The sequence below is a fragment of the Scomber japonicus genome, chromosome 13 (genome assembly GCF_027409825.1).
Source record: "Scomber japonicus isolate fScoJap1 chromosome 13, fScoJap1.pri, whole genome shotgun sequence".
Taxonomy (NCBI): Eukaryota; Metazoa; Chordata; class Actinopteri; order Scombriformes; family Scombridae; genus Scomber; species Scomber japonicus.
Window position 1 is genome coordinate 22,785,210 of NC_070590.1, and position 13,726 is coordinate 22,798,935.

At 40.3% G+C, this 13,726-nt stretch overlaps 1 protein-coding gene across 1 annotated transcript in view; it reads left to right on the plus strand.

The window, feature by feature from the left end:
• Positions 1–13,726, plus strand: part of nlgn2b (neuroligin 2b) — a 61,594-nt gene that overhangs the window by 30,335 nt on the left and 17,533 nt on the right. The window contains exons 3-4 of the mRNA XM_053331938.1: positions 1,687–1,740; positions 6,590–6,739. Coding sequence (XP_053187913.1) covers positions 1,687–1,740; positions 6,590–6,739 — 204 coding nt within the window. The remainder of the gene's footprint in view (positions 1–1,686; positions 1,741–6,589; positions 6,740–13,726) is intronic.

Here is a 13,726-nt window from a genome sequence, read left to right on the forward strand (position 1 = left end):
TTTTGATCATCTAAGTTACTTTTTTCCACATATTCATGCTTCAGCTGCTTCCTGTTGGTATGGTGCCTATCTAAAGTTTCAGGGTGTAGTCTGATGGCCTGTTACTAAGCACAACTATCTGTTGGAGCATACATTATCCTCACTTATAGTTTAGCTCTTTATTGGACATTAGAAAAGAATGAAATCAGAGCGATCTCCATTAAATGGGCGAGGTGCGGTTTTAGAGTGGTGCTAAGTAGTGGGGAAGTGCTGACAAGATGGAGGACTAATGTGCCTTTCTATCCATTACCGGTCCATCTACCTTACTGCACTGTAGCCCAGGACCAACTACTGGACCATCGACAACTATGGCAGGAAGTGCTCTCTGGATCAGGCGCCTACACGGTGGTGCTGGAAGGATACAGCAAATCCATTCAGCATTGATCCTCTTCCATTTAGACACAAGATAAACATTTTATATCAGGAAACCACATTCATTTAGAGGGACGGCTGAAAATGCAGCATTATAATGGCAGAGTGCAGTAATACCAAGTGTCTCCTTCATCAATAGATGCAAAGCTCTGTGAAAAGGGTGTATGTCGTCACTTCACTGCAAGCTTTACAGCAGAATGGTAGAAACAGACATGTCAGCAGCACACTAGCAAAGTGATAAACCCCTTGGCAACCCAACATAGAGTATTCTTCAAAATGGAAGACTGCAACGCCTCCCCACCGGTGAGCAGGGAACATGCTGCTGGGAGAGTGTGAGCAGTACAGCAACAGATCATAAGGGCGCTGTTAACATGCTTTGTGTAGCGTGTGTACGTTTTAATGTGTCCTGGGCTGCGAGTGTGTGAACGTGAGAGTGTTTTAATAGCTTTCTCAGAGATGTGGATGTGTAGACAGTGACTGAGAACGACACAAAACGCAGTGGAAGTTGCAAGCTGATGGAAAGCTCTGCTGACAGAAACCAAGAAAAAACAAATTAATGGGATCCTTATCAGTTAAGACTTACAGGGGTTGACGCGTCAGGGCGTCGGTCGGTCACTGTGATAAAAGCTTGTTATTGGCTGCGCCCTATGGAGCATTTAACTGACGTTGCCATTAAAGCTTAATGTGGGGCTCCTCTTTGACCTTGGTGAGGGGAAACCCTGTCACAAGCCTTCACAGGCCATGTAAATATCAAAAACAGCAGGAAAGAGACATCAAACAGGTTCTATGCCAGCATTACTGTGCTGTGAATGTGCATATGTTGCTACATGGATTCTGGAGTGATTATCTGAGCTTGCCCGGTTTTAAAAGCATACAGTAGTCTCATGCAGGGACTTTTTTGCTGTAGGACTGCAACACTGACCTGAGCTGGAGCAGGACACACAGTATCTTGGCACTCTGTTCTTTTTTCTGACCCGAAAAGAGTGATGGCTTGATTCTGCCCATTGATTTTTCTTTACAAAGCAGCAGTGTGTCAGGACTGATCGGGAGAAGGGTTGAGGAGAAGTGGCCTCTGGGGTCATTTACGAGGCAGTCCGTGACTAGATCCTAAGCAGTTAAAACAGATGAGTTTTGGGAGAGGGTATCTTTTCAGGAACCAAGAATCCATGTAAACATTTTAAGCCTTTCTTGTTGTGCTTTTTGTTTTTCTACAAATGCAATCTTTTTAAAATTGTGTCCTCTGTGTCTCCCCTTTCCTTTTTTTCTAAACCTCAGGTCCGCTCACAAAAAAACAAGACGAGTCTACAATGAACAGACCAAGGGATGAAGGTATTTTAATTGCATGTTTTTTTCCTCTTTGTGCTCCATTTTTCAATCTCCATGGGGGTTGTTTTGTTTGTATCCTTATTAGTAATCATCTTGCTCTCATCACTCTATGTGCACATCACACTGTCCTCTCATGTAAGTAGACATAACCAGGAAATAGATGCACACAAATCTGCCATGGCTTCTAATACTGCTTTTTGGGTGCTTGTAGACTAATTGACTTTCATTTCTCGGTTGCTACACTGATGTTCTGACTATCCTATGTGATGCATCAGTGAAAATCAATAGATAGTCCTTTTTCACCTTTTATCCCTGCAATAAAGTCCCTTTTTGTCTGCATACAGTCATCATTTTATAAGCCTTTTCTCCAATTCCTCATTTTTAAATAGGATTCTGCATTCTCATCAAGTTTACTGCAGTCACAGAGAGATGCTCTTGCTACTCCAAACAGATGCGGCCAAAATCTATGCAGACACCATGCGCATCTGTTTCTGTACATATGCCCAGACACACTGTATATTACATAGTATTATGCACACAAAGAATGCATTACATCTCCATTTGTGCATGCGGGCCTACTCGAGCACAGTGCATGTGCAGATCTATGCTTGAGTGCATGTGCTCTAATTTGTGCCAGTGTGTGTGTGTGTGTGTGTTTGTATTTTGAGCTCTGTGCTATTTGGGTATTCAATTCTCTCTCTCCCTTGCATCTCTAATTGCTATGGTTTAAAAAGAGACAGATGTAGCTAATCCAATTGTGTGGTTTCTTAACGGTGAAAACAGAAGGAAGGATTCATGCAGGATTGTCGAAGAGAGGAGCGGAATGATAGAATAGAGATGAAAGAAATAGGAAAAGCTGAGCACTGCGAGAGCACCGGGCAGGGCAATGAAGGAGAGAAAAGGGGTGGGGAGGGGGGTGTAGTCATAATGAAGACAAGTGCATGATGAAATGACATTTATAGAGCTTTGAAAGTGAGAGAGATGTGGAAAAAAGAGAGTGAGAGGGTGGATGGGAGAGCTTGACATTTATGCCGACACCTGATGGATCTTGACAGGATCAGAAGGTTCTCGGTTAGGGCTGAATTCCTCACTTAATTGCTGAGGTATGGATCGGATGCAGGTTCCGAAATGATGCAGCTTGAAAAAATACTATTTTTGGGGGGTTTTATTTAAGTTATTTGCAAGAAACTGCACTGCTCGGGTGTGGGTTTGGGTGCAAAAACAATCAAAGTGCTGCGTCAGGAGAAAAAACTTTTACACCCAAATCAATTGAGGTTCATAAGAAAATGAATGAGAGAGGACGAGAGGAATGAGAAAGTAGGAAGGAGGCAGCTTCTATTGGGAGGTAAGACATACTGAGAATAGGTGTGAGATGGTGATTGTGTGTGTGTGTGTGTGTGTGTGGTTAGGAGACAGTGAGCTCCTTGTTGGCCATGTGGGCCTTAGTGAAACCCTTTTACCCTGTGACCCCGCACCCCTAATCACCTCTTTATATGTGCTCTAATCATGGTCACACTGTCACCATCACTTAAACACACGTTCACTCCTGTTTCTATCTTTTTTTCTTTCTTTCTTTTAAATGTATGGTCAGCACTGACTGAAAGTGCAGATGATGTAATATCAGCATAGACTGCTTTTAAGAATGACATAAGCATTTCCAACGTACAAAAATTTCTTTATCACTGATTTTGCACTTTTTTTTAAATAATATTATTTTGAACATCTAAAGCCCCAAAATGTTAAAATAAAGCATGCACAGGTTATGAGATAGTGCCCAAGACCTTTTAGTCTTTTTGGTCCAGTTGGACCTTTCTCCTTTCCACCTTTCATTAAGGTATTGTAGGTATGCATGAGCTTTTTATCTTTTATTTCAAAATGAATGGATTTTTTAATTTCCATTTATTTTTTAGGCTTACTCTGTCTTTATTGGGCTTAGCAAATATTTCAGTTTGGAATTTTCTTTTAGGGGTTTTAGTGGTTCTCAATTAGTAGAAAAAAAAGATTTACGGTAGTTTTGGAGTGAAATATCCCAGTTTATCCCTAGTTTATATACAGGAATAACCTTGATGAACTATTATTATGATTATGATTATTATATTTAAATATGTGTGTTCTCAACTTAAAGATTTTCACAATTTTTAAAGTTTGTCTTAAAACTATATTCACGAGCCAAAATAATCATTGAAACAGATTTTTTGTTGCTGTAATAATTCCTCCTGTTCATACTGACCATTAGAAGATCTCTCCATGATGCAAGTATAACAGAAGTGATGGGGGCTAAAAATCTACAAGCCTTTTTCTATTCAGAAATGTATTTAAAAGTTTATTGGAGGATAATATAAAGCTTCAGTTGTCTGAATCAGTCAAATCAAGTAGATATCCTTCACTGTTAAAGTCTCTCAGTGCCTCTTTGTGACACTATCCTTTTACCACAGCTCAACAGGGAAACACAAAAAGGGAATTTGATGCTAAAAAGACTGTAAATGTGGAAGATATCCACTTGATATGACTAACTCAGACTGCTGAAGCCTCATATAAGCTTCAAATCTACTTTTAAATGACTGTGTGGACACATTTTGGATTTTGGCCCAAATCACTTACACTGAAGCACATTTGAAGAGGATCTTTTAATAGTCAGTATGAACAGGAGGAATGATTACACCGAGGAAAACCTCTTTCATTGTTCATATGTTTCATATGTTTTATGACAGACATTGAAAAACTGTGACCCTGTCCTTTAAATGCATAAATGAGTCTGAAAACCTCAACAGAGCTATAGTTGCTGAATGTTAACTGAACCTTATTTAGCTGATCATTGCTAAAATTGTTGAAATGTTACTGCTCAGTACAGCAGTATATATAAATAACCATTTAACGTGTGAAAAACAACACTATCATGCATCAACCTTTTAGAAAACCAATGAAAGAAAGCCTCAATGGGAAGATACATTCCCTGGTCAAGGCTGGTGAAGCAGAAGCACGCTTGAAAAGGAGGCACCCTTTTAAATACATGATGCGTGATCCAAAAGTAAACAAGGGGCGCTCCACCACCTCTTAAAAACTCCTGTCAGACGTATTGACAGTACACACAGTAACACTAAGTTATTTTGTTGCTTTACAGGTAGATTTACATCATGTATCTTTATATCTCAGTAAACACAGCAGTTAAGCAGTAATTTAAGAGTAAAAAAAAGTACTGATTGAGCCTTTAAAATGGCAGCTACAGTACATGTCATTGCACAAGTTCCTTCTCTCTGAGGGTTTCATTTGCAGATGAGGACGGCCCGCTGACATGTCACTCCTCTATACTGTCCTGGTAATGCCGGGATAATTGAACTTGTTTACATATCCTTTGGGAAATCAGCAGAGCTACAGAATACACGAGAGAAGAGAAGAGAAGAAAAAGAGCAGCTCGTTGGAGTGTGGGACTGAAATTTTTATTTTTAGATGATCTGCTTGTGTCATTCGTATGATCCATAAAAGATGCCTACATGTGTGAAGGCATATGTGCCATTTTGCCGCGTTCATTCTCGTGTATGTGTGTGTGTGCGTGCGTGCATTCAAGTGTGTGTGTTTGTGTGTGTGTGTGTGTGTGTGTGCGACTGTGAGTGACGCACCCAAGTGCATGTGTAACCTGAGATTCAGGTGGTGATGCAGGCGGGTGTGCAAATACGTGAGTAGAATTTGTTACCACGGCAACAGGCATTCAGTGAGTCGGTGCAATGGAATGGCTGGTGCAGTTCTATTAGCGAGAAGCAGTTTCCATAGCGACTCAGCATCGCAGCTGCCTATGCAAGAGTTTGTGTGTGTGTGTGTGTGTGTGTGCGTGCGCGCGTGCGTGTCCGTGCATGTGCATGTATGTGTGTGTGTGTGTGTGTGTGTGAATCCTGTGTGAATTTGAGTGTTCATTAGCGTACCTCGCTGTGTATGACTTGCTTTGTATCATTTCATGTTTTTTCATCCTCGCTATCATGTTTTTTTTCTCTTGGTGTGAACCTCACATCCATGTCTCTACCCTCCTCCCCTCTTCAGTTCTCTCACGCTGTCCTATTTTCATCCCCTTCCTCTTTCTGTCTTACCCCCCTTTATCTCTCTCTCTCCTCCTATCTCTCGGTTTCCCCCATCTCTGAGCGCTGAAGCTCATCAGGGTAAACAGATGCTGTGGCTGTTATTTATGTTTCCACTTGGTCTGGCTTTCATACAAATTATCCACAGGCCCTGCACAGTGCAGACGCTCAGCCTAACTGGGCTGCACTGGCAGCTCTCTCAGCCTTATCCACGCTCAGACACTCAGACCATACCACAGACGCTAGGAGAGGGGGGTTTTGGTAAGCGGGGATGGGGGGGGGGGGGGCACAGGCTAACAGAGTCAACCATAGCAACACACTGATGGGCACAAAGACACCAATAACAGAGAGGGCATCAGAACTGGCTGCACCATTTGCTCCACACATGGAGGGGAATAACAGTTTGGGAAGGTACCATCACTGCATAGGACAGGGGAAACTGACATCACAGAATAAAATATATAGAGGATAAGCCCAGCGGGGCAGACATGAAATACTTGTAGCTAACTTAAAGGCAGCCTACTGAAAATGCTACATACTTAGTATTGTCATCTTCTTTTTTCTTGTGAATCACTGGCTGTAGGAGGACAGAAAATGCTGCATATGGATCTTTTACTTAGAGGACTGCTGCAGTAACACAAGCCAGAGCTGTCAGATTAGAGTGGTAGCCTACCTGTTGCCTGTGGAGTCTTAAGCTGAACAGGAACTGACATTGTGGTAAAGAATTTAAAAAAAGGAATAAACATGAAAAATAACACACAGCATTATTTATCTGTGTCATGCAGATATTCGGGATCGTCGTAAGAAGCCGGTGATGCTGTTCATCCACGGCGGCTCCTACATGGAGGGCTCAGGAAACATGTTTGACGGCAGCGTCCTTGCCGCTTATGGAAACGTCATCGTGGTCACCATGAACTATCGGCTTGGTGTGCTTGGTAAGTGCGTTGTGCCACATTATCACGTCACTTTCTTTCAGGGATCAGAAGTGAGCAAACAGGTTTTTATAGTTGTTTCAAAATACTGTATGTGATTTAGAAATGATGTCCCAAGATATAAATTCAAATCATAAATCACTCCCACATGTAAACAAAATGTCCATGTATCGAAATCAAAGCCCTTCCTTCGGCATATGCATACTCTAAAGATGCTATTTGGGTTCTTGACCCAAAGCACCCACTGATTGAAAGTTATTTCAGCAGTGTTGACATGAATGATATAACAAGTGGTGAGTATCTAAAGGGGACTTCTGTATCAAACAATATCCCATCAAAACAAAAAAATCAAAACAAAAGAAAAGTATGTATTGGTTTTCCAAAGCTTTTAATACACTATTAGTATTTTCTATATTTATTTGTTGCCATTTTCTTCGAAAAAACTTTTAAACTTTTCCACACTGTGAAAAACATATTTTGTGCCATTCAGCATGATGAAATCACACTATAGTTCTGTACAGTTCTAAAACCAGACCCTGTTTCCCAGTACTGGTCAATCTTAGAAGTGTTTTCTACAAGTGTTTCCCAAAGCTTACAGTCAGTGCACACCATCAAGGGTTTCAGGTCACTGGGTAGAAGTTGAAGAAAGTACCCTTTTGATCATTTCAGTTGTAACTCAAGGTAGACGTTACTTATTAAAACTAAAATCAAGCAGAGACAGTTCCTATAAGTGTCATGAATATGCCATATTTGTGAATGTCATTCCACATTCAGTGTACTTTATATAAGCATGTTGGGAACATACACAACAAGTAAAAAGAAAACTAGAAACTGAAAACACAACATCAGGTAAAAGAGATTCTTATGATATCGGAAAAGAGGTCATTTTACATCTAATGTTATTTAACAGAGGGCATTAGTAGGCATCAAAGGCTGCTTTGAGTGGGTAGGAGGTACATTTTAATCAATCATCATCAATCATCATTTTAGGTTTGTCCTAAAGAGGGCATATCACGCACATTTCCAGGTCTGTATTTATATTCCGGGGCTCAACTGGAATGTCTTTGCATGATTTACAGTTTTAAAAAAACCTCTTCATTTATCTTATCCTGACTCTCTATGCAGCCCTTCAGTTCAGCCTCTGTCTGAAACAGGCTGTTTTAGCTCATGTGTTTTTAAGGCCTCCCTCCCGGTGAGCCCACTCTGTTATGATTATGATTGGCTAGCTTCAGGAAGTTGCGTCACAGCTAATATCAGGACATTAAACAAACTAGGAAATAAACTATAGTCGTAGGATTTAATACTCATTTTAACTCAAAATGTCAACTTCTCAAATACATCCGTACATATTCAAACTTAAGTCTGATCTGTAGTGATGAGTGAAACAAAGCACTGAAACAATATGAAGCGATTGCACTAAAAATGGTTCAAAGCATTTCATACAGTCAAAGTAGAGCCATCTGCTGGGAAACTATTGGTATTACACTTGTATGGCTGAATTAAATCTGAGTTAGAATATAAGCGGTCCTACCATTTTCTGTATTGTTATTTTGTTCAGTGAAGTCCATATTATTAAAACTCCTCACGTTTCTCCTTTCAGAGTGTACAGCTCTGTTTTTCGATATCATGTCGGATTGAGAAGCACACCCCATATCCAAAATCACCTCTCCAATACGAGCGTGATGCAACAAGGCCTCATTTGGGCTGGTCATGAGTTTTGACATGGTGAAGTGAGGCATGGAAGCCTCTTGCTGTGATACTTTTGCTTTGAAAGGTCGATACTATTTCAAGTACTTTGTTTTGAGCGTAACACTACTGATCTGAAATATACGAATGGACAACAACCTTAGCAACCAAAGCTAGGGAACGGAAACAACCTTAGCAACCAAAGCTAGGGAACGGATAGCTTAGACTTGCACAACAATTTGAGAGTTGGTTGAGAAAGTGACCATAGCAAACAGAGCCAGAAGCCATTGCAAACAGAGCTTTCAGGGCAGGCTAAAGCCCTGGCTTTTGACTTTTCTACATTATACTTACTCAAATTTTGGAACTTTGATCCTGTTTAGCATCATAACACTATATAAATAACAGAATGGCCCCTTTAATTTACACTTCATGTTAAGAAGGTTCTTAACTTTCTTGGTGTCTTAAAGACTTGATCTAGCCTGAAGCATCTGGAACTGAACCTTGGACCATTTCCACCAAATTTCGTATTACATTACATTTGAAATAAATCAAATCTAAACCCACCCTGAAGGTTTGCCCACAAAAAAAACAACCTGAACTAGAGTATTGGGGAATTATCAGGTCAGATAGTGTTGTAACTTTGATCGATTACCTAAACTCAGTAATCTAAAATATGAGACGGAGAACAGAAGTCGTCGAACAGCCAACTGGGATCTTTATTGCAGATACTCGATACAAACAACAAGATAGACCACGAACGGTAAAACAGCCCCGAGGCGCGCCCTTACAGACCCTTTATACCATTGATTGCGTATGGTGTCGTGCGTCATTGTGTGCGTGCATCAGGTCAAGTTGACCTGGCATGTTCAGGCTAATTCTCAGTTTCCTGGAATTCTATTCTTAAGTGTTGGTGGCCAGATTTCCCTGGAATATTAGATATGGTGAAAAACAACTCCTTATTAGGAGTTTGGTGGAATAAACATAATGGCCTGTTGAGCAATGTTGAGCAATCTCCTAACCTTTCGCCTCTGCTGGTGTTTTCCACGTTCTCCTTTCTTGATACACACAAATGTAGGATTTGCTCCTACAATAGCAGCACTCTCACATACAGCTGTTTTCACAGACTTTTACAGACTGATTTTGGACCTTGAAGCATGTGAATGTACAATAACAGCCTTTGCACCCTCGAACAGTCATGATATTTTTCTCACAGTCTTGTAAATGTGAACAATGGGGTCTACTTAATCCTGATATATAATTTGTGCTATTAGAGTCGCTCAGACTTCACCACTTAAACCTGTAACTGTTGGCTAAGTGTTATTTCTGTGCAGCAGGCATTTCATTAAAAAAAGGCCCAAATAAGTGTATTTACTGTGTTCACCTCACCTGAAAATTACATTGTATGAATTAATTCATCATTTGTATTAATGTGCACATCTGCAGAGAAAACAGCCAGGATCTGACTTCTTCAGAGACTCTGTCGACCACTTAGTGCCTTTGGTGTACATTCAACCATTGAAAAACTGAATTGAAATGTGTGTCTGCTGCTTTCAGTGTATTTTTGGATTAAGGGGTATTCTGTTTGTCCATTCTGTTGAAGCTTTGCAGTGCCTGCATGGCCTGTGAGTGTAGGCTGCCTTTTGTCTGTGTATGTGTGTGTGTGTGCGTGTGTGCGTGTGTGCGTGTGTGCGTGTGCGCGTGTGCGTGTGTGTGCGTGTGCAGCCAGCCCTTGAAATCAGTGGACTCGAGTATTTACATTCACCATCATCTTTTGGAGGTGTTTGCACACAGACTATCTGTGTCAGTCATTGCGGTTGCCAGGTTGGGTAATCAGATCTTGTTTATTGCATCACGCCTGTTTCAACATATCAGAATAATGATAAACAGAGAAATGGGAGTAGTTTAGGATGCCGTCCAAGAATTGCAGGGAGTATTAACAGAGGGTAACATAATCTAGACTGTTATTGACAGTGGCAGTGGAGAGGCACCGGGACAAGGACAAACTAAGGGTTTGTGAAACAAGGCCCTGGACCTGCAGCTTCATCCTGCTCCATTTCAGCTCCTTATGTGGTCTTTTTCACAGCTGTCTGACAAAATCATGACCATTAACAAGTCGAGCATGAGATTCAGCTCACAATTTGAAATCAGGTTTGCTGAAAGTTGTATTAAATTACACGCTTATCCAAAAGGCTTCTTCAGAAGGCATCTTTGTTTGCTCTCTTTATCGACACGTCGACCTTGTTTCTAAAGCATAACCCTGGCCTGCATTTACATCCATATTGTTGTTGTGATTCAGGTTGGGAATGTCTTAAATGCACTCATGCATTGTACAGTGTGTAAACCTACACATGCAATCAGTAAATCACATACAAAATACATACACATAGAGGTGGAGAGCGATCCTGCTGAATGATTATGAGGGATGACGCAGTGTCCTCGATTCCTTTAACATTGTTGGAAATTTTGGTATGTGGGCGAATATGTGCTCTCTCTCTCTCGCTCTCTCGCTCTCCTTCTCTCTCTCTCTCTCTCTCTCTCCCAGATATGCTTTAAATGGGTTACTGTACTAAGGCGATTATCCTTGTGGTTGTGTGTATGTGTGTGTTTGTATGTTTGTGTAGCATAAGCGTACATGTTTGCCTGTGTGCACACTAAAACTATAAAGTGCATGTGATAGTGTGTAAGTTAGTCTGTGTGTGCGTGCTACTTGGTTGTGTGTTGTGCGTAAAATATATGTATGAATAATGCACCATCCCTCTGAATTTTTAATAGCGCTCCTCTCTGACACTGTGAATTTGAGCCAAAGTGAGAAACACAAGCATACCGTATTTTAATAGTTTTATGTCCTAATCTTTAGTATTATCCTGTACTTACACACACACAGAAGCTTACTCATGCCAACCTCATTTCATACAATGCCTGCGCCTTTAAGAGAGTGATAGGGAGTCAGGAATAAGAGAAGAAGAGAGAGCAGGGAATAGAGACAGATGAGCGAGGGAGAATCATAGAGAGACAGTGAGGGAAAAGGAAACAGAAGGGGGGAGATGGGAACAGTCTAAAAATAAACCATCAGAAATGCTTTTTTAAATCTGCAGCAAGCAAAGTATTCATTCAAACAACTGCTCCTGCAGTGTTACCAAAGCACCCTTGCGTTTGTGGTGACGCCTTATGCTTAGACTCCAGCGTAATATATACACACGTCATTTTTCCAGCAAATGATACACTGTCTGGAAATTTTGTATTAATTTATGATGCGCCCTGTCGTTGTGGAATAAAATGGGTGAATGAGAAGAAAATGTCTGCTGCACGCAGCCTGGTTCAGAGGTTCGGCGACAGTTGAGATTTTAGATTGCTGTTCGGCTCACCTTCTCCTACCTTCCTCCTGCTCCAGGCCCAGAGAGCCTTCTAATTTGTGTTGCACAGCCATCTGTTCAGACTAATTAACTAATTAACTAATTAATGAACTCTGGGGAAAGGCCCACCATCGTGGGCTTAGAGAGTGAGAACATTTTTCACCTCAGGAAGAGAGATGAAACGCTTCTTCTGGAAACGTTTCTTTGCACGCTCTGCTTCTTACTTGTGCAGAGCAACTTAGAGTATTCAGTAGTAAATATCACGACATTTAATAACTGCAGATTTTACTCTGGATAAAACGAGTTATGAATTTAACATTTATTTGGTTCTTATCCAGCCAATATGTACTTTTCATATTTACAGTTGCACCCTTTTCATTAACATTACTTAGCTACTCAACATTTGTCTCGGAGGGATAAAAATAGGTTTCAAACCAAATTTTGTACATGCTGGCACCATAAAAAATGTGATTTAGATTTTTAACCTGTAAGCACAGCGCTCATATTTCCAGATTAAACATTTTAACGGGGTACATGTTACCACATAGCTGGCTTTGTACACATCAAGCTGACACTGAGCAACATCAGCATTTACTTGGATTAGCACTCATTTAAATACCTGGGACCAAATTTAGCAGATATGTGTCCATGCAAACTGTTATTCTGATGTAAAAGGTTAAAGGAGAAAACAATTAGAAATGTTTTTGCTGGACTCATCACTGTAGACAACCAACATGAGAGCAGAGTTCCAGTCAGCTGTCCAACGTCCTGTTACCGTCTCCTGACCCTTTTTTGGTAGTGCAACAAATTAACAAGTTCAGAAAGGCTGAATAAAAGTCCATCAAAACTTAAAATAAATCAGTAGCAAAACCTGGAATGCATTTATCTTCCTTAGAGATAGATAAAATGTAACGGGCATGTGATATTTCTGTGTGTATCACACTAGCATTAGCATTAGCATTAGCATTCACAACCCTGAGCAGATTAGTTGTCATGGCTTGTCATGTTAACATGTCAATGCTTCTTTATGCAGATATGGACCATCATAAGCATTCATTTAGAATTGCTTTAGCTCCTCAAGGAAATATCTGTCTCGTTCTACTAAATGCTCCACTGTTCCCCAGCCAGATGCTAACTTTGTGTGTTGTTTGGTGTAGGGCTTTTTATTTGAAAACAGCTGCCTGCTGTGGATGGGAACAAGATTGACAAGAGCACTAAGACTCAACCCAAACAGTGAAGTTGTGAAGATGTGAAAACCAAAGCAGTGAGCTTAGAGATGCTAAAAGGCTCCAGAGAGATGCACAGTTGAGTGATAATTCTCTCGGGGCTCATCACTACGAGTGGCCTCTTTCACAGTACACTTTGTCATTTCATCCATTATTAATATAGAATTATTGAGAGCAGCTTCAAGGTTGAAGCCTTGTTTAGTCGTCTATATTTATTGTGTGAGTGTTTAAAAACTTGAGCACATGTAGTACAACACTTTTTGTAACAGATTGTGGCATTAAGGACAGCTTAATTGAATAAGAACATACTGTAGTCAAAAAGAAATGAAACCACAGAAATTTGTAAGGCATTGTTTAAAATTAATAGAAACATATTTATAATCTCGTTATGGAATATCTCAAGCTAAAAAGTTGTGTCGTTAACCTTTTTATATATAGCCGATTAATGCCCCTCATAATGTTGAATACTTTATTTTAATATAGTATTAAAGCCTATAATCACCACATATTCTTGTAATTTGGACATAGGCTGTTCAATACTATTAATTACACTACAATAACACATAATGATAATTATTATTTTTTATATTTTACAGTTCCTATCCTGCCAGCTTGTTGCAGTCTATTTAGTTGGTTTGCCCATCAAGTACAGGTTGATCAACAAAAATGAGGTATCCAAAATGTTGTGCTCAGGTACCCTGTTTGTAACATAGTAAACATAATTT